General features: G+C 41.4%; 3 protein-coding genes and 1 pseudogene across 3 annotated transcripts; all 4 read right to left on the bottom strand.

Annotated features, from left to right (window-relative positions):
* LOC146463457 (T-cell-specific guanine nucleotide triphosphate-binding protein 2-like) lies at positions 1-4478 on the bottom strand. Its single transcript, XM_085084459.1, has 2 exons — positions 4153-4478; positions 1-602 (listed from the first exon to the last, which is right to left on the bottom strand). Exons 1-2 carry the CDS (start codon positions 4323-4325, stop codon positions 62-64), a joined length of 714 nt encoding a protein of 237 aa, XP_084940585.1. The 5' UTR covers positions 4326-4478; the 3' UTR covers positions 1-61.
* Positions 4479-5429: 951 nt separating this feature from the next.
* Positions 5430-7530, bottom strand: LOC146463456 (uncharacterized; annotated as a pseudogene).
* Positions 7531-17207: 9677 nt separating this feature from the next.
* LOC146463455 (interferon-gamma-inducible GTPase 10-like) lies at positions 17208-20617 on the bottom strand. The gene is made up of 2 exons (XM_085084457.1): positions 20351-20617; positions 17208-18732 (listed from the first exon to the last, which is right to left on the bottom strand). The coding sequence occupies exons 1-2, from the start codon at positions 20602-20604 to the stop codon at positions 17724-17726; spliced, it is 1263 nt and encodes a 420-aa protein (XP_084940583.1). The 5' UTR covers positions 20605-20617; the 3' UTR covers positions 17208-17723.
* A 1195-nt stretch (positions 20618-21812) lies between these two features.
* LOC146463454 (interferon-inducible GTPase 1-like) lies at positions 21813-24187 on the bottom strand. The gene is made up of 2 exons (XM_085084403.1): positions 23929-24187; positions 21813-23094 (listed from the first exon to the last, which is right to left on the bottom strand). Exons 1-2 carry the CDS (start codon positions 24132-24134, stop codon positions 22086-22088), a joined length of 1215 nt encoding a protein of 404 aa, XP_084940529.1. The 5' UTR covers positions 24135-24187; the 3' UTR covers positions 21813-22085.
* Positions 24188-24207: the final 20 nt, after the last annotated feature.

The following is a 24207-nucleotide window of genomic DNA, read 5'->3' as shown; positions in this document are numbered from 1 at the left end:
TTTGGAAACTGGAGGAAACACTCTTCCTCGTATTTGATCTTTGAAAGATATCATCTGACGATCATTTTGTCATATTGCCAAGAGACAAGGTCAGGCTCTCTCGCTGCAAACTCGGCAATGCATCTAGGATGGCCTGAGTTAGTCGGGCAAAGTCCCATTTGTCAGGATCATAATTACTTATCAAAAATATGTCCTGCTCATTGGTCAGCAGATCACCCAGACTTTCTAGAAATTCCGATCGAATTCTCGTTAAGGTTTCTTTTTCATTGAACTCTCGTAGTTTTCCCTTACGCTCATCATTAACACTGTGATCGATTTTTGAGCGAATGAAGAAAACTTTCTTTTTAACTTCTTTCACTATTTTCAAGGCCAGTTTCAAGTCGTTCTCGGTAAATCGGCTGGCTGTGAAGACGAGGAAGGCATCGTACTCCTCCAAGTTTACTTTCATGCAGTATGTCTCCAGGTCAGGGTAGTTTGGAGTACCTAATCCTGGTAAATCCCGGAACCTTATGTTGGGATTGGTCGGGTGATCGTATGCAGTCGGGGAACTCGTGCACAGGATGACGTCAACTTTAGCTGCTCCTTCATCATTGTCATAAAGTCTAAAAACAGATGCATCTATTATAGTAAAATCTAGCCTGTTTAGCTGGTCTGGGGTACCCGAGTCAATCCTTCCGCCAATCTCGTCTCTAGGGTCCTCGCGAAATTCAAAATGGCAGACAGAGAAAACTCTAGTACATGCTGCAGAATCGTAGAGTATTTTGTGATGTGACAGGGCATTTCCATAATAAATTGGGAGGAATAATCTAAAAAAAAAAACAAGGCTGATTTCACGATCAGGGAAATATATTTTTCCAATATTTCGAGAGGCAGGGCCTTTCTTCCTCTGGGTATGGAAAAATGTACTTCTCTGACGTGAAATCCGCCCTGCCCTTTGTTAGATTATTTGTTCTACAATTTGTTACTGATAAGATCCTTTACTACAGGATCCGGCACTTTTTTTTTGTTATTTTGTCTTGCAAACACAGTTACTGGTTTTAACTTCAGATTGGGAGGATGTCTTCCAATTATTTATGCTGTCAGCACATGACCAGCCGACGCCAGGGTCTTTTTCCGTCCCTCCTTATTTACAAGGGAAAAGCCGTCACTGGTTACAAAATACTTGATTTTTGTCTTCGCTGCACTTTCTTCCGAAATAAAATATGGCAACAACCATATTTGATCCCGGAAAACTGAGTTAAAAATGAAGTGTGCGGCACCACAAAATACTTAGTCGTGGAGTATTTTTACAGCGTGTGCAAGGGTCTTTTCGCCACCTGCCATTATTAATAAAAGTATCGCGAGGACCCTGCGAGACCAGTGAACTTAAGAAGTGTTTACATGACCGGGACAAAGTTGACCCTACTGGATTATTTATAATGATCCTGAAATATTAAAATACTCGTTCAGTCACTTCTTCTTTGAAGATTTTTCTTCTTAACTCGACTGAGAATGGTCATACTTTATTGAAACTTTGCCTCGCTTCATTGTTTGCTTCAATAACTGTTTTTAGAAAGCAAAAACGACGACCAAGATCAGCAATAATTAATTAAATCAGCTCAAATCATTCTGAATAGAGTTGTTCTATCACTATGTCTTTACATATCGCCGAGTTTCTTTCCCTTTGAGAGTATCATGACGCGTTATGAAGTCGTCAAATGTCCACGGGGTAGGCTAATGCCCGGCCCCCAGGACGGACAACGTAGAAAAATGCGCCACTAATCCCCCCCGGGTGGGGGGACGCACTGCTGTGCATAATTGATGACGCATAAATTCGAACAGATCTAATCTGCATATGCATTCCATCCGTTACATAAGCTAGTACCGCTTAAAGTGCGCCTAACAGCAGATCTTTTTATTCGGCAAAATAAATATACTTTCTTTCTAAACTGTTCCAGCGAAAAATTTTTTTGAATTGGTTGAATCCTCGATTTTCTATGCGCTTTTGAAGTTGGGACTGTGTTGTTGCACCACTGCGTTTTAGGAAGCCTGGGACGAGCGATGGTTATGACGTCACGCCAGGGACCACGCGATATCGATTGCGTCTCTTTTTCGGTTTATTTCTTTGCGATTTACTCCACATACTCCGTTTCGGAATGTGTTCGTCTTCTTCTTTACGATTATCAGAAGAGTCCAAGGAGCCCGAGGAGTCTGAGGAGATCGAGGAGGATTGAGAAGATTCGGATGACTTACATCTTCGAAATCGAAATGGACGCTTATCGACAAGAAGCTTCAGCAAGCGCAAACCCATTTGATAACAGCGACCTCGAAGAAGACCTGTTTTGATACGGATGAGCCGCGTGCCGACCCGGAATGGACAGCCAGATACGAAACACTTTATATTGTTCCATCAGCAATACTTCTTTTTCTAAACACTACAAGTGTTAAGCTTTCGAAAGAGACCAAAATGAAACCATTTGGACAGGAATTCACAGAGATATGAATTTTTGAGTGTGATTATAGTTCTGTTTGTTGTGAATAAATTTTGCGTTCGCGAGGTGCGGACACAAACAGCGCGCTTGGTGATTTCTTTTACAATTTCCATTCTACTTCGCTAACACCGTTTGATCTGTATACTAGAACATTTCAGTTCATTGCTGGATGCCTTAATTTTACTGTGCGAAACGAATGGAAGTCAAAATATTTGTCGAAAATTCGCCCGCAGCGACATTTCCTCTGATGTTTTGGAGCTTAAAAACGTTTTTTTTTTAATACTGCACATCAGCAATACATCCTTTTCTAAATACTGCAATTGTTAAGCTTTCGAAAGACACCAAAATGAAACCATTTGGACACGAATTCGCAGATATGAATTTTCGAGTGTGATAGTTCTGTTCGTTGTGAATTAATTTTGCGTTCGCGAGGGACGAACACAAAAAGCGCGCTCTGCGATTTCTTTTACAATTTCGATTCTATTTCCCCAAGACTGTTTGATCTGTATACTAGAACAGTTAAGTTATTTACTGGGTAATTTCTTTTTACTCGGCGAAAGGAATTGAAGTCAAAATAATTATTACTTCAAAGTTACGAAGTCCCTAAGCGCTTTCGAAAAATTCGCCCGTTGTGACATTTCCTCTCGTGTTCACAAGGTTAAAAGCAGTTTTCTTTTATACATCGCATCAGGAATGTTCCTTTTTCTATCCAGCACATGTCTTAAGCTTTCGAAAGAGTCCAAAATGAAACCATTTGAACACGAATTCGCAGAGATATGAATTTTCGAGTGTGATAATTCTGTTTGTTCTGAATTAATTTTGCCTTAGCGAGGCGCGGACACAAACAACGCGCTCGGCGATTTCTGTCATAATTCCGATTCTACTTCGCTAACACTGTTTGATCTGAATACTAGAACAATTTAGTTAATTTCTGGATGCTTTCTTTTTACTCTGCCAAGCGAATTGAAGCCAAAATAATTTTTCAAAGTTATGAAGTCTTTAAGCGCTTTCGAAAAATTCGCCCGCAGCGACATTTCCTCTGATGTTTTGAAGCTTAAAAACGTTTTTTTTTTTTAATATATAGCGCATCAGCGATACATCTTTTTCTAAACACTACAAGTGTTTTAAGACCTATAGAAACGAAAGTAAGACGAAATGATCGAATGAAGGGAAGAAATTTGTTTCACAGCATTGGATAATATACAAAGAATTGAACTCCTTGACATACACTGTTCGCGACCTGAGCAAGGATATATGGTGAAGACTTAATTCAAAGGAAACCCACTTGGACGCTATCATTTGATTAAAAGCCTGCAGATTGTTTTCGTAAGCTGTTCATGTTTTCTTTCAATCCTTTAGGCTATTTCCCGGAACATAGAAACTGGCCTGTTACAGCTCGCCTATCTAACCAGAACTCACAACTTGTAATTTAAAAATAGTCAAATAGTGGAGATCGTGACACCATACTTAGAAGATTGTTTGAGGTTGAGGGGAAAACGTAGCCTGTCAACATCATGTACAAACCGCGCACGTATAGTTTCAGCCGGCTTATATTATATCTGAAACGTTATATCAGTTCCTGTAGACTGAGAAGGTTAATTACTTTCACTTTGCCGAGACGGATTTCATAACATTTTAGAAAGATGTCTCGATCAATAAATATGAGCCGTATTTCACTTACCCTCGTATTGCGTTGATAAACCTGGATTTTCCAGCTCCCGCGGCACCAGTGATTGCGATGTTAACAACGGTTTCTTGCCATCTGTCCAGTTTCTTCGTAAAGCATTCTTTCACACACTCATTCGACACGCCGCGACTTAGCATGTCACCAAACAAATTCTTAAGCGTTTCCATTTGGATTGACTCCCAATTCTCTCTCTGAGGAAGTTGACACTTAGCCACGAAGCTTGCGAATGCGGGGACGTCGACTGCAATTACAAATTTAGTCAGCAAGAATTCACTGTTTTCACTGTCTGGAGAATTTGTTTCAGTGGAATGTTCAAAAGTTCGCTGGGGGTATATGGAAAAGTAATCAATTTCATAACACTCTATTCATGCTCAGTTGAAATAAGATATGGGAAATAATATTGCTCAGCGATCTAAGAACAGCTTGGCTTAGGGTAGCAGTGTTTTTGACACACGCGAATTTGGTCAGGGTGGGTGGGTGGGCCGTTCCTTCCTTCACTGCTCCGCTGGCTGAGACTAAGCACGAAAGGAGTGTTATTCTGCTTCGACTCAGTATTTATACCCTTCGAACACCCTTGTGCACATGCCTGCGTGCATTGAATCGCAAGGGATATGTTAGTTTAATGTATTTCAGTTTCGCATATCATTAGGAGTGTTATTAATAGTAATCTATTTCATAACATTCTATTCATGCTCAGTTGAAATAAGATATGGGAAATAATATTGCTCAGCGCCACTCACGCCATACTGTTCATCTTTAATTTCATGACAAGCTCTTTTCTTTACTTCTTACTTACAACAAACATCAATCTTATCCATAAATACCCCCAAACCTTCCCAAACCTACCCAAAACTAAAAGAAAAGACAGTATGTTGGTAGATCACAAAAACGTCTAGTACATAGCTAGAAATCGGTTTGAGCCGCCATTTTAGGGCATCGTTCCGCGACTTTCTCCCAAAACGAGTTGTGAGCGTGAAGCTCTCCAGCTCTAAAATTACTGGGGTCTCGGAAGGACAACTCATTTACATCCCCTATAATCTCGCCTTGCTCCACACGCGTGACCTTTTGCATTAGTTCACGTGCTGTCATCTCGCCGCTGACCGCTATGGAGTTCCCCATGGAGTCTACCCATTGAATTGCATTCACCCCAGACTGTCCAGGAGAAATGATCATAGGAAAAAACATCAAGAACAAAAGGTATTATTCCCACGGGTGAAACCCCCAAAGTAGTCAGCAGAGAGATGACAGCTCTGACCCAGTAATCCTGGGAGGGTAACTAGAGACCCTGTTTTCAAAGCTACCAAAACTCTGAGACTATCGAGTTTATTACTAATGAAGAGAAAAACACTCACATAAGACATGACTGAATTGAAGATACGTTTATTACCCAAACAGAAAACCTAAACCAACTTAACATATGTTGTCTGCGAAAAGTTCACACTTTATTTTGCAGCTGACGCTGGAGAGGTGCCATTCTTCTGCAGCCCCATGTTCCCAGAAAGATCCCTTTTTCTTGCCTCGCAGAATCGTTTAATGTGGCCAAGTTTACCACAGTAGGAACACGACATAGGCCTTCCCGGATTGCTCGGGAAATCTTTGACATTTCTCTCCCGGCCTTCCCAGTAATAGGGAGACACAGCTGCGGTCCCTGCCCGGTCCCTCGAACGATAGTGTTTCTCTACCTTCGCCACACAATCGAAGATCTTTTCATGATCTTTATTGCCCAAAAGGCGCAGGACAAGACTTCTAAATTGAACCCGACGCACGTGGAACTTTCCACGGACTGTTTGGTAAACCAAACGATAGAAATTCTGGCGGCCATGCTTGGTATCTTGAGCCGTAAGTTTAAGCGATTCAGTAGCATCTCCAAGTCTTCGTATTTATTGAAATCTGGTAGGGGACGAGATGCGTAGGCCATAATCTTCATTAAGGAGTTCTCCACAGATGATCTAGTCATTGTCTCAACCGTCTGGTTAAACTTCAGGACTTCAGCCTGTAACCTCTAAAAGGGAGAAAAAATTCCCAAGCAACAAACACGCCATGACTAGTAAAACTGATAACTATACTCCCTGACGGAGCATACCTAGTGAGTCTTTGCCCTTGTAACACTACATGGCGTATCTATATCTTTTAACAAATATACCCGGCGGGTTTTCGGGTCGTGCCTAGACACAGCGTATAAACCCTGGTGAGAAACCTCACCCTCGGGACTACACCCGGCGTATAAATCCTGGTGAGAAAACGCACCCCCGGGACTACACCCGGCGTATAAATCCTGGTGAGAAACCTCACCCACGACACTACACCCGGCGTATAAATCCTGGTGAGAGAAAACTCACCCCCAGGACTACACCCGGCGTATAAATCCTGGTGAGAAAACGCACCCCCGGGACTACACCCGGCGTATAAATCCTGGTGAGAAAACCCACCCCCGGGACTACACCAGGCGTATAAATCCTGGTGAGAAAACTCACCCACGACACTACACCCGGCGTATAAATCCTGGTGAGAGAAAACTCACCCCCAGGACTACACCCGGCGTATAAATCCTGGTGAGAAAACTCACCCCCGGGACTACACCCGGCGTATAAATCCTGGTGAGAAAACGCACCCCCGGGACTACACCCGGCGTATAAATCCTGGTGAGAAAACCCACCCCCGGGACTACACCCGGCGTATAAATCCTGGTGAGAAAACTCACCCACGACACTACACCCGGCGTATAAATCCTGGTGAGAGAAAACTCACCCCCAGGACTACACCCGGCGTATAAATCCTGGTGAGAAAACGCACCCCCGGGACTACACCCGGCGTATAAATCCTGGTGAGAAAACCCACCCCCGGGACTACACCCGGCGTATAAATCCTGGTGAGAAAACTCAACCAAGACACTACACCCGGCGTATAAATCCTGGTGAGAGAAAACTCACCCCCAGGACTACACCCGGCGTATAAATCCTGGTGAGAAAACTCACCCCCGGGACTACACCCGGCGTATAAATCCTGGTGAGAAAACGCACCCCCGGGACTACACCCGGCGTACAAACCCTGATGAGAAAACTCACCCCCGCGACCGCACGTGGTAAAAAATACGAAATCTCGAGTTCGTTTTGACCGCCGGCAGCAACATTTTGGGCAGCACTTTGACCCGCCGCTTGTGCAGCCCTCTGGCACTGGTACACCTTGTGCGGCTGGTAGAACTTGAGCAGCTTGTGCAACTTGCACGGCTTGTAGAACTTGAGCAGCTTGTGCAACGTGCGCGGCTTGTGGAACTTGAGCAGCTTGTGCGACTTGTGGAACTTGTGGGCCTTGTGCTGGAGGGTTTACAAGCGGTTGAGGAAATTGTACTCCCGGCGCCGGAGCTTCAGCCATAATTCTAGAAAATTCGCGTGGGTCGAAAACTGAAGAGATGTTGTTCACTGCTCCGCTGGCTGAGACTAAGCACGAAAGGAGTGTTATTCTGCTTCGACTCAGTATTTATATCCTTCGAACACCCTTGTGCACATGCCTGCGTGCATTGAATCGCAAGGGATATGTTAGTTTAATGTATTTCCGTTTCGCATATCGTTAGGAGTGTTATGAATAGTATGTTATTTATGTCGCGACATGATGCCCACGTGACGTGATAACCCGTTGAGCTCATCGGTACTACGTACCAAGATTGTGCCAAATTCTAGCCAATAAAGTGTTAGGGCGGTTCTGACTAGGTTTCATATAGTCAAAGAATTAACTGCGTCCTTCCTTCCCTTGCCATCAGGGTGTTTATATCTAGAGACATTTTCTTTTCTCACAAACTTCTATTCAGGCAAGTTATCACTTTGAATATTCTTGTTTTTATCGTAGCATTCCCCCTTTTTTCTTTTCTTTTCTTTTTTTACATTCGTGTTGATCTCGAGTAGTTTTCTTTTCACTTTCAGCTTCGCGACTACAGGTCTTTGTTCAGCGTTTTTCTCGAAATGGCGCTAACTCGTGTTTTAACCCGCGGGCATTCAAATTACAGTCCCGCTCTCCTGAACAATTTTCACTTGGGTGATGTTCTTGTTTCAAGATGGCAAGGGATTGGGAGAAGAACAGTTCCTAAGACTATTTATTTAATTAAATACGACCTCGGGATGGTTGAATCGTTTACCGCTGAAACTAATTTTACAACAACTTTGAATTCCCTTTTTGCCGTTGGGACTGGTTGAGCGATCAAGGGCCTTACTTGGTTGCTGTTTTCATCAAGTTAACATTTTGACTCAATATTTAAAAGTTGCTCTAGAACCGATTCAATGTTTATTATAACCTTGTTCAACCTCCCTTCGATAATTGTAATGAGATATGGAAAAACTGCAACAAAGACCTTTCTGATAAGCCTTAAAAGCTTCAAAATCGCGCAGCCAACATTTTGATGTTTGCTAGTTATGATAGTAATTTGTAGGGTTTTTTTTACAGGCATCCTTAGTGGAGAATCAGGGTGAAATAGTTAATTGTCGTGGGTCGTGAGTGTTTCGGTAAAAAGCGTGGTTATCAAAAAATAATTTCTTTTTCAAGAGGAATAATTAAAAAAATCAACAATATTTTTTTTTCGAGAGAAAAATAAAAAAAAAAAATTAAAATAAGTATTAAAAAAATTCAACTTCGCTGACAACTACACCCACCCCTCAAGCATCGCGGACTCAAATCTATCTTTAACCCTCCCTTTTCCCTGGCTTTTCCCCTGAACCACCCCAACCCCTCTCTCCTCACAATGGGTTCATCCTACCCTTCCGTCTCCTTTTGGCCAATTCTGAAATTTGATCCTTTGTATACGCAGTCAGCAGTATCCTCCCCACATGCCCAGTCCTTTATTGATGATAAGGGGACAGAGTTCATGTACCGTGTCACGCCTATCGTGACGTCCCTGTGTGACCACCACATCCCATTACGACTCTTTTCCGGCCCCTTGCGGGTTGTCCCGACCCGTCTAAAGCCATCCCGAACAAACTCCTGAATTAAAGTGGTGGATCAAAAGTAGATTAATCTATTCCTGAACTCCTCATCCTCCATCATCAGTCATTCGAATTAGAGGAGTATAATAGTAGCTTAGCACTGCAGAACGGAGGCATTGATATAGAAATGGCGCATTTGCGTACTAAAATCAGGTTACTAGCTTTATTGTAGAAGTTAGGTGCCAACATAATGTGGACAACGGATAAATTGACAGATTAACAAAATAATGTAAAAAGATGTAACTCGACCTGTTTGTAGAAAGAAACATTAACATTAACCTGCATCATGTACATTCAATTCTATTGAAGCGATTAGGCATGAGCGATGTTTAGTCCGTCTCGGTAGTTCGATTAAAACAAATCAAATCAGAACTACGTTCAAGTTCGAAGCGCTGACGACATAATACTGTGCAACATCAAGGGCTTACACAAAGGAAAGATAAACATTTCCGTGGAACACTGGCTTTTGCGTTGGTCTGTCATACGAATGCACGCGATCCTCAAACCAAAGGTCTGGAGCGAGTGTTTAAAAAGAGAGTTGGACTAGGGAGAGAAGCTAAAAATCTCGGCTGCCGCCATTTTGTTCTCTTTTGTTTCTAGTACTAGATCGTCCGAGCGAGGGTTGTTTACATGGAGCTAGGATCTTCCTATCTCTCAGCTAGGAAGATCCTATCTCCTCACTAGGGCCAAGTACAACTTTTTGTATGTAAACAGAATACAGAAAACATATGGCGCTAGGATGATCCGCCCTCTAAGATCTTCCTAGTACTAGGATCTTCGTCACTCCATGTAAACAACCCCTTAAGCAGTTAAGAGCGGCTGCCTGTAAGAATCGAGAACTGCATTTCAGCGACCCCTTGGTCGAATTTCTGATATTTCGCCTGAAGATACCCTTGGATTAACTACTTTCGAAAATCATATTTTAAAGTTCCAAGGTATTTTATTTTTCGAGAAAATTGCGAGAGAGTTTGAAATGCGGCCTAGGTGCGGTCACGGGCCGATGAAAACCGCGAAAATTTAGGTCAAAGGACGAAGCCCCGTTCACGGTGTATAATAACCCAATGAACTTGAAACTTTACACAAACCTAGACCAATCAACTCACAAGAAAATTAATACAATAAACATTCCAAGCGCGCTGGCTGCTTTCTAAAGCATGCAGATTTGTGTACGCTACTCAAAATGGCCTCGAAACTAATGCCTATTTTCATTAAAATAAAAGTGTTTCTGGTATGTAATTTTCTCTAAATTAAATCTCATATCTCGAAAGACGAAGAAAAGAACTTTATTTGTTCCAAGTTTCAAGGTCTGATTCAAACTCTTTCTCACTCAAGGAAGATCGAATATGCGTGCGATACTTGGAGGGTCCAACATAGGCTTTTTCAATCCCGCATCCCGCCGCAATTATTCATTCCATCCCGCCATCCCGCCACCATGAAAATTTTCATCCGGATCCCGCCTTTCCAAACCCACGTTGCTCTAGCTCTAGCTCACCACTAAATTTCAACTGATAGACAATTTATAGCTTTTACAGTATTGATAATGTTCTCTCATTACGGAGAAAGGCAAAGACTTACTACATATTTCGATCACAAAACGGGTTGTTCCTCAGTGTGTTTATACTGAGACGCAAACGCGAAAATTCCGCTTAGTGAGGATTGAACTAAGTGGTCACTCTTTTTTGGACATATTTTGCCTGGGCTACTAATATTTAATTTTAATGTTGAAAAGATACACTCTTACGTCAATTCACGTGACCGACAGGTTGAGGAGGTTCTGGAGAATCCTAGCTTTGTTGTTAGTCTCTTAAGTCGCCCATGTTTGTATTTTAAAAATATTTTCTTTTGGTAATCAGTTGTTGGGACGCGTTGATGTAGTATTGGCGCGTTGGAATTCAGATCTGAAGGGATGGTTCGAGGTCCAGTCCCTGCCATCGTGCTGTTTCTATAGCGAGCTTAAGCAACGACGATGGCGACGGCAACGGCAACGCCGCCAAACAGTAGGTTTAATGAGCAAAAACAATCGCTCTGCACGTGCGTTTTACATTTTGGTACATTTCCTTGCCGTCCTCTGCAACAACGTGAAGTGACCACATTTAAGGTTTTGTGGAAAACGTGAACGCACGACGGTGAATTTTTCATTTTCTTTCTTAACTTGTACGCCACTCCTACCAATTTGGTTCCTGAATAGTTCGCCATTTTTGTAAGAGTTGAGCGAGTTGAAATAATCGCGAAGTAGCACAAATGAAATAAATATATATTTTCAGGTGACGTTTTCGTTGCCGTTGCCGTCGTCGTTGCTTAAGCTCTGTTCTGTCGCACTTTGTAATAATCATCGCACTTTGTAATACCTGTCGTACTTTGTAATAAAGCTGTCACACCTTGTAATACCTGTCGCACTTTGTAATAACACTTGTCACACTTTGTAATAAATGAAGCTGTCGCTCTTTGTAATAACAAGTTGTCGCACTTTGTAATAAGCTTTCAAATTTCCTTTGAATAGGATATTTGGTAGAAAATATGACTTAACTAATCCCCAGGGCACAAATACGTTCTTCCTTGATATTTTACTCTACATACTTAACTGAGGGGACTAACGCGTTTTACTCCACGCTTCTCGCAATTGTTATTTTGGAGATCACATAGCTTGTTTAGCAACGATGGAGTGTAATAACTAAACAGAGGGGAAATAACTCCAGGTAAAAATAAAAAGATGCCCGAGAGGGTTGAGTCCAAGTGTCAGTAAGGGAGACGGAGGCTTCAAGTGACTCGCTACTTGTTCTATATGAGGATTTTTTTTTTTTTTTGGAGGGGGGGGGGGGTAGTCACAAGATTTTAAATAGGTGCTACAATCGTTGCTAAAAGTCGAGATAGCTTGGACACCATTACAAGACAAATACCACAGTTCTTCGAAATATAAACGCTACGCAGTGTAAATGCTCGATAGGTCTGCACGGTAAATAATCGAATTTATAGTTGTATTGTTCTTCGCTTGGTGTGTGCTGAGGTATTAGTAGATGGGAGTTGCAGTGAGGTGTGGGCCAAGAAATAAAATACTGGATAGATTCTATCTATATTCTGAATATCTGCTGCATTATATCCTCAAGATTGGAGGAATGGTCCTCGTGGCCTTTTTGATGAAGAAACTCATTTTTTCACTGCTGCCTCTGGATCAAAATCCAGAACTGATGGACCCTCCAGTGAAATTCCCATGAGATCTTCAAGGGATTCTCCATCAAGGGAGAAATGTGAATAATTTTTTATTCTATTTTGGGCTGATTATGCCCTTTCCCTGCTGAGCAGCGGAGATAGGAAGTAAGTAAGTAAGTAAGTAAGTAAGTAAGTAAGTAAGTAAGTAAGTAAGTGTATTAACGTGACTAAACACTTAGCTAACCAGCTACTTTACAGGAATAGTCACGAAATAAAATAGTAATAATAATAATAAAAGGAAAAAGTAATGAAAATGATAAACGAAAATACTGAAAAAGAGGAAGGAAGAATCAATACGATTTCAAGCAAGTGGAGTCCATCTTTGAGATCACCTTTGTCGGGTTTCTTTGTTAGAATGGTGGTCCATAGATGCTTACCTCTTGAACTGAACACTGACCAGAACCTTCAAAAAGATCCACTTGGGTGGAATGGATGCAATGTGACAGCCTTTCCCTTCGAGCATTGGTCGAGACCATTGTGTGAGATGTACAAATGCCTCCTGCCCTAGATCGATGAGGTCATTTTGAGGTGTGGGTCACGCATAGTAGACTAGCATGTCTGTAACCACTTGGTTGGGAGCAGAGGAAAACATCTTGCCCAGGATTTGCAAGAGAGCACCAAATCTCTCCTTCTGTCCTGAGCATCATCACAGGTTACTTTCCAGTTTCTTCCTCGCTAACACCTGAATTAAGCTATCATTTACAAATTAAACATGCAATAGGGTCATTTGCACGGTAAATTAGACTAGTACCGAGTCAATGGAGCGGCTTAACAAAACCGCTTTTTAAAAGTTATTACTCGTGATGAGGAAGTGTTCCTGTCACGATACATCAAGACAAATAACAATTGCGAGAAGCGTGGAGGACAACGCGTTTCTTTTTCATCCCCTCAGTTTAGTGTGCAAAGTAAAATATAAAAGAAGAACGTATTTGTGCCCTGGGTGACTAGTTAATTCACTTATTTTCCACCGAACGTCGTATTCAAAAGTAATTTAAAAGCTTATTACAAAGTGCGACAACTTGTTATTACAAAGTGCGACAGCTTCATTTATCACAAAGTGCGACAACTTGTTATTACAAAGTGCGATAGCTATTTTATTACAAAGTGTGACAAATGTTATTAGAAAGTGCGACAGGTATTACAAAGTGTGACAGTTTTATTACAAAGTACGACAGGTATTACAAAGTGCGATGATTATTACAAAGTGCGACAGAACAAGCTCCATAATGTCTCTCTGAGGTCATGTGACTCGTAACTTGAGCTTACTTGGTCTAACTTATGATCTCCCATATACCCGTCCTATCCCGTATCCCGCCTACGAAACGAAGCATATCCCGGTCTCGCCGTTCTGTTTTCATCCCGCATCCCGCCTTTAAAATTTCTCGTATCCCACATCCCGCCTCGATTTTTAGCCTCATCCCGCATCCCGCCAAACCTATGTTGGACCCTCATACTTGCGGCTCGCAATTCACGTCACGAATTATGAGATCAGAACCGATTCACAAACACTTGACATCTGGAGACCGTGAATGTTTCCAAACATCACATATTGGGCCCTAAAACTAATCAGACTGACTGAAGACAGCCATTCAAAGTTTTTCGATCCCAGATTTCTTTCCTATTCTCCTCTAAAATAATATAGTTATTCCGGTCAATTAGCCTGCGGAACATGTGCAACAAATTTGCATACCATTTCGATGTCGCAGGAAAAAGTAGTGCAAATCAAACTTTACAGCTCCTCTATCTTCTTAAATGAAGCGGTCGATCAGTAAAATGGAGAAAAACGTGTGACTTTGTTCCTGCCGTGTTGTTTTGAGTCTTAGTTTTTAGCAGCGACGGCTCAAATCAATAAGCCAGTGTGACACTGAACAACTGTAACTCGATATTCACTTCGCTGATGTGGGTAGCGCGCACGTGATCCTGGCCAGGCATTCCAGTATGGAATCCTGCGCGTACAGGGCACTTTAAGAAACTGTAAATAGTGAAAATTACTGCTTGTGGGCCAAGCTACGACTACCCTGGTGATAAAAACCTTGTCAAGCTAAAAGACTGTACAAGAGATGCGAGAGCCCATCTTGCCAGCTTTGGGTGTTTTATTTTGGCGAAAAAAATTCAAGTATTAGTGTCATTTCGTTTTTTAACTTACAGTTATACAGACCCTGTAACGTCGATTTTTTTGCAAAAAAAAAAAAAAAAAAAACACCCATAACCACCATCCTCACAATTAAAAATATGAAATCTGTATATTGGAGAGCATAGTAGTGAATTTCCCACCGACCACCAACTCGACCTTCCCCCTCCCTCCCTAACTATAAGCGTCAATAATACTGTGGTTATTGTTTACTTTCCTAGACTGTTTTCTCGCTGCTCCTGCCAGTTTTTTTCAACTCCGTCAAAAAATAATAACAGGAAATCTGAAATTGGAAAATGTATAGGCGAAATACGACCCTCACCCGCACGTGCTAGTAATAAGGTGGTTACGGCCGTCACCAGCTTGCGCTAGCAAAAAGTTAGTTTTCGTGGCCATCATCAGACAGACCAGGGCTGGCATGATTCCTATCTTCTCGGAAATTTAAAGAAACTGGCAGGAACAACGAGAAAACCGGTTTAGGAAAGTAAACAATAACCACAATTGACGCTTATCGCCAGGGAGGATGGGGATGGGGGTGGGAGAGGTCGGGTTGGTCGGTGGGGAATTCACTACTCTGATACCCTCAAAGTTACAAATTTTATATTTTTAATTGTGGGGATGGTGGTTATGGATAGATTTTTTTTTGCAAAAAATCGACGTTCCAGGATCTGCATTACTGTAAGTCAAAAAAGCAAAAACTGACACCAATACTTGAACGTCGAGTTTTTTCGCGTAAAAAAAAAAAAAGCTGGAAAGGTGGGCTCTCAGATCTCTTGTACAGTCTTTAAGCTTGACAAGGTCATCCACCCGAGGGTAGTCATAGCTTGGCCCACAAGCTGTACTTGTCTAAAAGCGCCCTGAACGCGCAAGTACCTGGCCAGGATCACGTGCGCGTTACCCACATCAACGAAGTGAATATCGAGTTAACGGTGTTGTTTTGTTACACCGGCTTATTGATTTGAGCCGTCGCTGCTAAAAACTAAGACTCAAAACAACACGGCAGGAACAAAGTCACGTTTTTCTCCATTTTACAGATCAACTGCTTCATTTAAGAAGATAAGGGAGCTGTAAAGTTTGATTTGCACTACTTTTTCCTGCGACATCGAAATGATATGCAAATTTGTTGCACATGTTCCGCAGGCTAATTGACCGGAATAACTATATTATTTTAGAGGAGAATAGGAAAGAAATCTGGGATCGAAAAACATTGAATGGCTGTCTTCAGTCAGTCTGATTAGTTTTAGGGCCCAATATGTGATGTTTGGAAACATTCTAGCCTACGTGTAGCCGTACCCACCCCCCGACATTTCTGGTCGCGAAATTGTCTTTGTACAGCGCATGCTCGTCAGGGGGGGAAATAGCGTTTGGCAGATGGGGGAGTCGGTATTTTTGTGACTTTTGCGCAGTCCATCACATTTGAATCAATTATTTTGTAATTTGCATGATTTATGAATTGAGTTCAGCGCGTGTTTAGAACGGCGTTTGCTGTAACGCCGAACCACTGTCGCATTATCCGACTTGGCAAGTCGAACTTATGCTGGAGTCGAACCAATTAATTTGAGTCGAACTTAATTGCGGCAAACGTCGCACCATTCATGCGCCTATTTCAAAATTAATAGGTTCGACGAATTAAGTTCGACTAAGATTCGACGTTTGTCCTGGGCCTTACTGTAGCCAACTGCAATTCACATTTGTCAACGAACCAGAGTTGGCAGAGAATAAAGCCGCGAGTACAATTGTGAACGCAGTAAAATTATCAGAAACGCTGTCCAGAATGTGCAGTGATAGAGAGGTGTAAGAGGTTTAATTCACAATGTTTTCAACCACATTTCACGTGGCAATCTCCCTGGGAACGAGGTCGATCACGTGCCTCTCCGGCCTTTGGCCAGTCAGTTTTATGTAAATTAAGGCTTTCTTTCAGGCATAATTTTTTTTCTTTTTTAGCTTTAAAAAAAAATTCAGTTTGTTGTCAGTTCGCATTATTTTTGCATGCAAGGTACGTTCACAAACAACATTTTTAGAATAATTAACGGTCACACAACGCGATGCTTCAGACTATAAATCCTTCTCTTCGATAAATAGATTTTCAGGATTTCTTGCCAAAGTTCGGACTACTTCGCTTCCAAACACTCTCCGGAGAAGAGAAACGTTCTTTTAATGTAACAAGAGTTTCTGAGGCGTGGTTAAGAAAAAGAGGGATGCGCTTTTCGCTGTTTGAAAGCGCGGAAATAAGGACGAGAGGCAAGTAAATCGTGGTAAATCGTGTCCTTAGTTCTTTAATGTAGGGTATTTACAAATTTTTCCGCTTGGCCCAGCCACTTAGCTCGATTAGCTTGCTATTTCTAAGTGGCTGTGCCCTCTTCTTTAGTAATTTTTCTTTCTTGTATTAATGTAACTCTGTATAATTTCTGGGCACGAATAAAGATTGTTGTTGTTGTTGTTGTTGTTGTTGTTGTTGTTGTTGTAACCAGAGGAAGGGAGGAGAAGGGAGAATAGAGGGGGCAGACTGGGTTTTCTCTTTCCCCTCCCCTCCCCCCTCCTCCATTTTTTCGCTCTCGTCCCAATATTCGCCTGATCACAAAGCGAACAAGGCACAAAATCATTTTACAAGTAGATTGAGAACAAACAAACTGAATCTTTACGTCCTTTACTGATGATACTATAGAGCTGATCGAATTTTGTTTTGAAGAGCCTTTTAGTTGAATGGGCAAGGCCAAGTTTGGCTCCCAAGTTTTGTCCCACAAAATTTGTTTAATTAGTTCATAAACGTTCATATATGTATGTTCACTTATTGCAATAACTTTGTGATGAGTGGCCAATAATAAAGTATCGAAAAGGAAAAAACAAAGTAAAGCCAAAAATGTTTTTTTACTGAATTGATACGATGAGCCCTTACGTACAACATGATATTTTAAACTTGACCCACCAAACCATATTGTTGCTATGGTAACCTTAGAAGTAGAGAGAGTGACCATAACTGGTTCGAATGGAAAAAAAAATTATCTGATTTATTTGATAGCTATAGCCGTGCCGAATATTTCAAGTTTGCTGAACTTTTACTGTAGAATGTAAATATTCTATCCGTATCCACACAAAATCCTATAAGTACTCACAGAAAAAAAAACAAGACTCTCGCAAAATCGTAAGTACAAACTTTCCTAAATTTCATCTGCTTTTGCAATAATAATTACGACTTTAAACTAACATTCTAAGAATGGTATATCAATCATGTCATAACAACCCAGTCTTACAACAGCTTAATCAATCTCCAATTCCAGTTCGGCAGCTGTTTTTTCAGCAGCTTCCTTCAGGACTAACAATGCCACTTCTTCGACATTTTTCAAAAGCTGGCTTAATGCATAATATGTGGCACCAAACGACATACCACCCGCTATGGCTAGACCTACAAACGGAATAAAACGAGTGACTTCTTCAACGGCTGCCTCCGCAGCATAAGGCGCCAGAATCCCGCTTAGTTGCGCAGCAGTCGTCAGGCCAACTTTGATAACCTTTTCTTTAGTGGCAAGATGAAGCTTCGCAAATTCTGCCGACCCTATTTCAGGAAGACCAAGCTGGGATCTGTAAAAGCTGAGTTCCTTAAGGATCAGACCGGCATCAACCGCAAAGGATAATCCGGGTACCGGAACAAGCGCAGCGGCAGCAGATGCTGAAGCAACCATCCATATACGCCCTCTGAGAACATCTACTTTTCTTTGAAAAATATCATCTGACGACCGCGTTATCACATTACCGAGAGACAAGGTCAGGCTCTCTCGCTGATATCTCGTCAATGCATCTAGGATGGCCTGAGTTAGTCGGGCAAAGTCCCATTTGTCAGGATCATGATTGCTTATCAAAAATATATCACTCTCATTGCTCAGCAAGTCGCCCAGACTTTCTACACAGTTGCGTCGGATTTTCTCTAGCATGGCCTCCTCATTAAATGATCGCTTTCGCTTCTCAGCACGAACATTTTCGTCGATTTTTGTGCGAATGAAGAAAAATGTCTTTTTAATCTCTCTAATTTTCTTGGCCAATTCCAAGTCATTGTCGGTGAATCGGCTGGCTGTGAAGATGAGAAAGGTATGGTACTTGTCCAAGTTTACTTTCTCGCAGTATGTCTCCAGGTCAGGGTAGTTTGGGGTGCCTATACCTGGTAAATCCCAGAACTTTATGTTATGATTGGTCGGGTGATCATATGCAGTCGGGTCTGTAGTGCATTCGGTGACATCAACTTCAGCTGCCCCTTCATCATCTTCATAGAGTCTAAAAACAAAGATGCTTCTATTATAGTCTAACCACCTCTTATTGCGCTGCAACTGATTTTGGTAACTGGTAAATTAGCCAATAATAGCTTAAGCTTAAGCATATAATTAATAACTGACACGAAATCGTACAAAATCACTAATTTATTTACAGGTGCCGATTTGGCGCACTTCGGTAAAGAAAAGGAGCCCGCGGATGAAAATTCTCTCTAGGCTTCGAGCAGTCTAAGGGATAGTAAAACCAGCGAGTAACCCGCGCAAAAATTGCCTTCACGAGAAGACGTAGTGTGCGGAGGGAATCCCTAACAAATGATGACAGTCTAGATTCTCTTTCCTCCGCAGAGGCCCGGATTTGCCGCGCGGATTTACGGATTTGCGATGGCGAGCTCTGACACTAAAATATTTAGTGGTTCGTCGGTGTGGGCACAAGAATCCAACTCATGTGGCAATATTAAATAATCTGACTGTTCCGTTAGAGCTGTTGACTGCCGGAACTGAGAAATATAGGTCCTAAACACCATTAATATGAATGAAGTAAGGAAGGATTTTTCGGAAAAAGTAGATTTTCACGGCCTTGCTGGATAGGACTTTTGTTTTATTATTCCATTATTGTAAACTGGTTGCCAATGAAAGTAAAATTTAGCTGGAATTCCCGGCACTTTTCTTCACAGGGAACAGGGTTTACAAATCTTAAGCTCTCGTCAATTGGAATTGACTGATGCATTGGTCTTTCAGAGTGATTGATCTCTGAATTCACTTTCGATTTTCTTCAATTTTCACGTGTGCTCAGTTTTATTAAAAGACAGGAAAAAACACCGAGCAATAATTAATAGCATTTTGCTTTTTGGTCAAGTAAAAACAAGAGCTAAGTCTTTTGACTGTAATCGCCATATATTTATTTGCTTTCCTTTTGAATCAACCAGTTTTAAGCAAATAGACTAAAACAGTTCATTTTTAATACATTCCCCTCAGAAATTTTAGCAATTTTTAATGCATTTTAATGCATAATGAATCAGTCTTGAATAATGACTACTGTATTCGAGAAGAACTTCCGGTCATTTTCCGGATTAAGAGTGAAACCATTTTCGAAGCATGGTGATACACTTCTCAGGTGGAGAGGGGCGATGGTGCAGGTTCTTGAAAGGAACTTCCCTCGTTTTATTGAAAAACTCAAGTCGGTGAAACGGTTTTCATTTTTCCCACACTCTACAATTGATATCAAAAGAGGCCAGACAATCGCAAAACGGCACATTTCCCTTGAATGACCGCGTGCAGCGGCTGCCACGCGAATTGTGTTTAAAAACCTCTATAGCCGTATAAATCAATTCAATTTATCAACAACAAGAAATCATGCATGCGGTCGATGGAATTTGATGAAAACACCATGTTATATTATTATATGCAGCGATAACTCTCTAAGCGACCTCAGCCAGAATGTCAGGCGAACCAAAATTAACCGAACTCTACAGTCTGCCAATCTTACAAATTACAGTAAGCTTAACAACACAACACTAACCAATGTTTTAGTGATAGAAGGATTACGAGGAAATGTCTCGCTACATATAAATAAACTGTAACTCAATAAGGCATATTCACTCTTAATAAAATAATCTACTCACTCTCGTATTGAGTTGATGAAACTAGATTTCCCAGTTCCCGAGTCGCCAGTAATTGCGATGTTTACTTCGACTTCTCGCCATCTGTCTAGCCTTTTCTTAAAGAACGCTTCGATATTCGAAACGCCACTTTCATCGATTTCTTTTTTAAGCTCTTCCATTTGGATCACCTCCCAATCCTCGTCCCCAATCGCAAGGCCGCTGAACTCATCCATGATGAAAAGGGATTCCGCCGCTCTGACTACACACATACACATGAAATGGCATGTAAACGAGTATGCCGTCATTTAAGCGTCATTGTAATGTCTTGTCCCTCTTATCAGTTGTTGTATCCTCGGAGACCCAGTGGTAAATAGTGGGGATGAGGAAAAAGTCAAAACGGAAAAAAAAAAAAAAAAAAAAAAACAGTTCAATGAATTCGAAGAAAAGTAAACAGGAAATGTACTTTTCCGCCCGTTTCGACTTTTTCCCGTCCTGAGGATGAGGTCTGCTGGCGATGACGAGAATCCATGTAACGAAAACATTTTTTCGTTCTGCACCGCTTTCGGACAACTGCTGATATATCATGCTGGCGCTCTTCTGTGGATGTCTTTAATACGTCCTCCTCGCTTCAACTTTACCTGGACTTTCGCGTTGTGGTTCCAGTCGCAAGGACTGGAGGCAGCTGTTTTCAATTCTCAAGAGCTATTCGGTTAGTGTGTTGTTCCCTAAAAGTGGTGTAGAAAGCACTTGTAGTGATTTCATTTCCGGGTTTTAACGTTCGACTATATATATGGATTGTCAATTTGTTTCGCTCGAACCAAGCTTGCAGGAACCTACAACCTCTATATCGCCGTTTTTGCTGCGGTCAGAAAGTTGCTGGAATGGGGAGGGAGGCAGACAGGGTGACAAAAAGAGGGAGAGCGGATGAGTGACTGACTGACTGACTGACTGACTGACTGACTGACTGACTGACTGACTAACTGAGCTGAGGTGACTGACTGTGAATGAAGTACATATTAAACACTGTTTTTTCTTTTTAAGATCGTTGAGATAACCTGGGTCTCTCCTATTCATTGCTTTATGCTTTCTTTTGGTAGTCCCCAGATCATTCCCTCTTCACACTTTAATTTCCAATATTAGCTGATCTAACATCATTACCTTAATTGCGGGTTATAATTCTACCCACCCGATGTTGTAGTCGATTGTAGATTTCGTAGTCTTGCCGTCAGTGTTTTGTAGTTTAAGTTACCCCGCGCTCAAATTAAGCTAATTTCTAGAATAAATCAGGCATGATAATGTTATGGATTTGATGATGAAAATTACGGGTAGAATCGTATTTTTTAAGACAACGTTTCGGTGTCCTCATAACACCATCATCAGGCCCGTTATTCGAGTAATCAGAAATAATTTTTTGTTGTACCGTTATACGAAAAAAAGACATCTTTTTGAGCAATGAGTAATCTTTATTCTCAATTCGAAAAACTATATGACTGAGCGATAGTAAATATTCTCTTTTGCTTTGATTTAAAGATTAAATGGACATTATTCAAGGCTCTAAAATTTAAACTGGTGACACGACCTGAAAAACAAACTTTGCTGAATTCCGTCTACTTTTTTAGAACCGGCTCAGTAAAAGCTTAAACCGAGAAACTAGAATACCAACAACACAGTCTTACAACAGCATTTTTTTTGCTTATGCACAGTTTCATTTAAAACTACATTTTTTAAATGTAAAAATCAAGTTAACCTGACAAACTTAATCAATCGCCAGTTCCAATTCGGCGGCTGTTTTTTCAGCAGTTTCCTTCAGGACTAATACTGCCGCTTCTTCAACATTTTTCAAAAGCTGGCTTAACGCATAATATGTCGCGCCAAACGACATACCACTGGCAATGGCCAGACCTACAAACGGAATAAAACGAGTGATTTCTTCAAGGGCTGCTGCTGCAGCATAGGGCGCCATAATCCCGCCTAGTTGCGCAGCAGTCGTCAGGCCAACTTTGATAACCTTTTCTTTAGTGGCAAGATGAAGCTTCGCAAATTCTGCCGAACCTATTTCAGGAAGACCAAGCTGGGATCTGTAAAAGCTGAGCTCCTTCAGGATTAGAGCGGCATCAACGGCAAAGGATAATCCGGGTAACGGAACAAGCGCAGCGGCAGCAGATGCTGAAGCAACCATCCATATACGCCCTCTGAGAACATCTACTTTTCTTTGAAAGATATCTTCTGACGACCGCGTTATCACATTACCAAGAGACAAGGTCAGGCTCTCTCGCTGATATCTCGTCAATGCATCTAGGATGGCCTGAGTTAGTCGGGCAAAGTCCCATTTGTCAGGGTTGTGATTGCTTATCAAAAATATATCCCTCTCATTGCTCAGCAAGTCGCCCAGACTTTCTACACAGTTGCGTCGGATTTTCTCTAGCATGGCCTCCTCATTAAATGATCGCTTTCGCCTCTCAGCACGAACACTTTCATCGATTTTTGTGCGAATGAAGAAAAATGTCTTTTTAATCTCTCTAATTTTCTTGGCCAATTCCAAGTCGTTCTCGGTGAATCGGCTGGCTGTGAAGATGAGAAAGGTATGATACTTCTCCAAGTTTACTTTCTCGCAGTATGTCTCCAGGTCAGGGTAGTTTGGGGTGCCTATACCTGGTAAATCCCAGAACTTTATGTTATGATTGGTCGGGTGATCATACGCAGTTGGCTCCGTAGTACATTCGGTGACACTGACTTCAGCTGCCCCATCATCGTCGTCATACACTCTAGACACAAAAATGCCTATTTAAAAGTATTGTATGCCACAAACTATTGCATAAAATTTAACGTATTAAATTGCTCAACATAGCTGGAGTGATCGATGAATTTGTTTTCTTTCCTTTCATGACCCTCGAGTTCTCTTTAGTTCGTTTCTATCAATAAGGCACAGAAAAGAATTCAAGACAATTTTAATAAATAACGCATATACATAAGCCGAAAATGTATTTTTAATTTCTTACAGTTTTCGATTAAAGTTGCTTCCAATATATCTAGGGCATTACCCTTGCAAAGGTTTCAATATGTATGAAGGCTATCAGTACATTTTCGGTTTCGTTGTGACACTTCAGGTTTTGTAATGATATTAAAAAAATGATTTGAAAGTGAAATACAAGCTAAGCGAGGATATAGTGGACGATCATGAAAGAAATTTTCCTCGGCTATTGCGGTAATTTGCCTGAAAAGCTTGAAATGAATGGGTGTTTTACGTTTCCTTTTATTCCCATAAGTTAGATACACCAGAGACAACGTTTACATCTCGGCAACAAATTGCCTGCGACGTAAGGTTACAACTCGCAGATCTACTCGAAATTCACAACTTGCAACGTACAAATAGTGAAATGTTGGATATTACAACACTGTATTTTTTAGTATTCTAGAGCCGTTAAAAGTTGGACCCTCGATGCATGTTGGATAGAAACCAGTTCACCGCTCTCTGAATTAAATTTGAAACCTTTTTTCGGTTTCAGTATACAACAACAGGGTAAACAGTACTTTAGTGAGCTGATTTCACGAGTCGATAAATATGTCTAATATGGGTCATAGTCAGTTTTAGTACTTACTCTCGGATCGCGTTGATAAAGCTGGACTTTCCAGTTCCCGAGTCACCAGTGATTGCGATGTTAACCTCGACTTCTCGCCATCTCTCTAGCCTTTTCTTGAAGAATTCTTCCACGTTCAAAACACCATTTTCCCCAACCTCTTCTCTAAGTTTTTCCATTTGGATTAACTCCCACGGCTCACTACCAGGAAAACTTAAATCCTCCATGAATCTTAAGAGAGGAATAAATAAAAACGGTGTCAAATGCTGAGAGAAGCGGAAGTAGTCTGACGGTCTGCCC

This window comes from Pavona decussata, unplaced genomic scaffold, assembly GCF_977016875.1.
Source record: "Pavona decussata unplaced genomic scaffold, jaPavDecu1.1 SCAFFOLD_176, whole genome shotgun sequence".
Lineage (NCBI taxonomy): Eukaryota > Metazoa > Cnidaria > Anthozoa > Scleractinia > Agariciidae > Pavona > Pavona decussata.
This window is presented reverse-complemented; position numbering and strand designations above follow the sequence as displayed.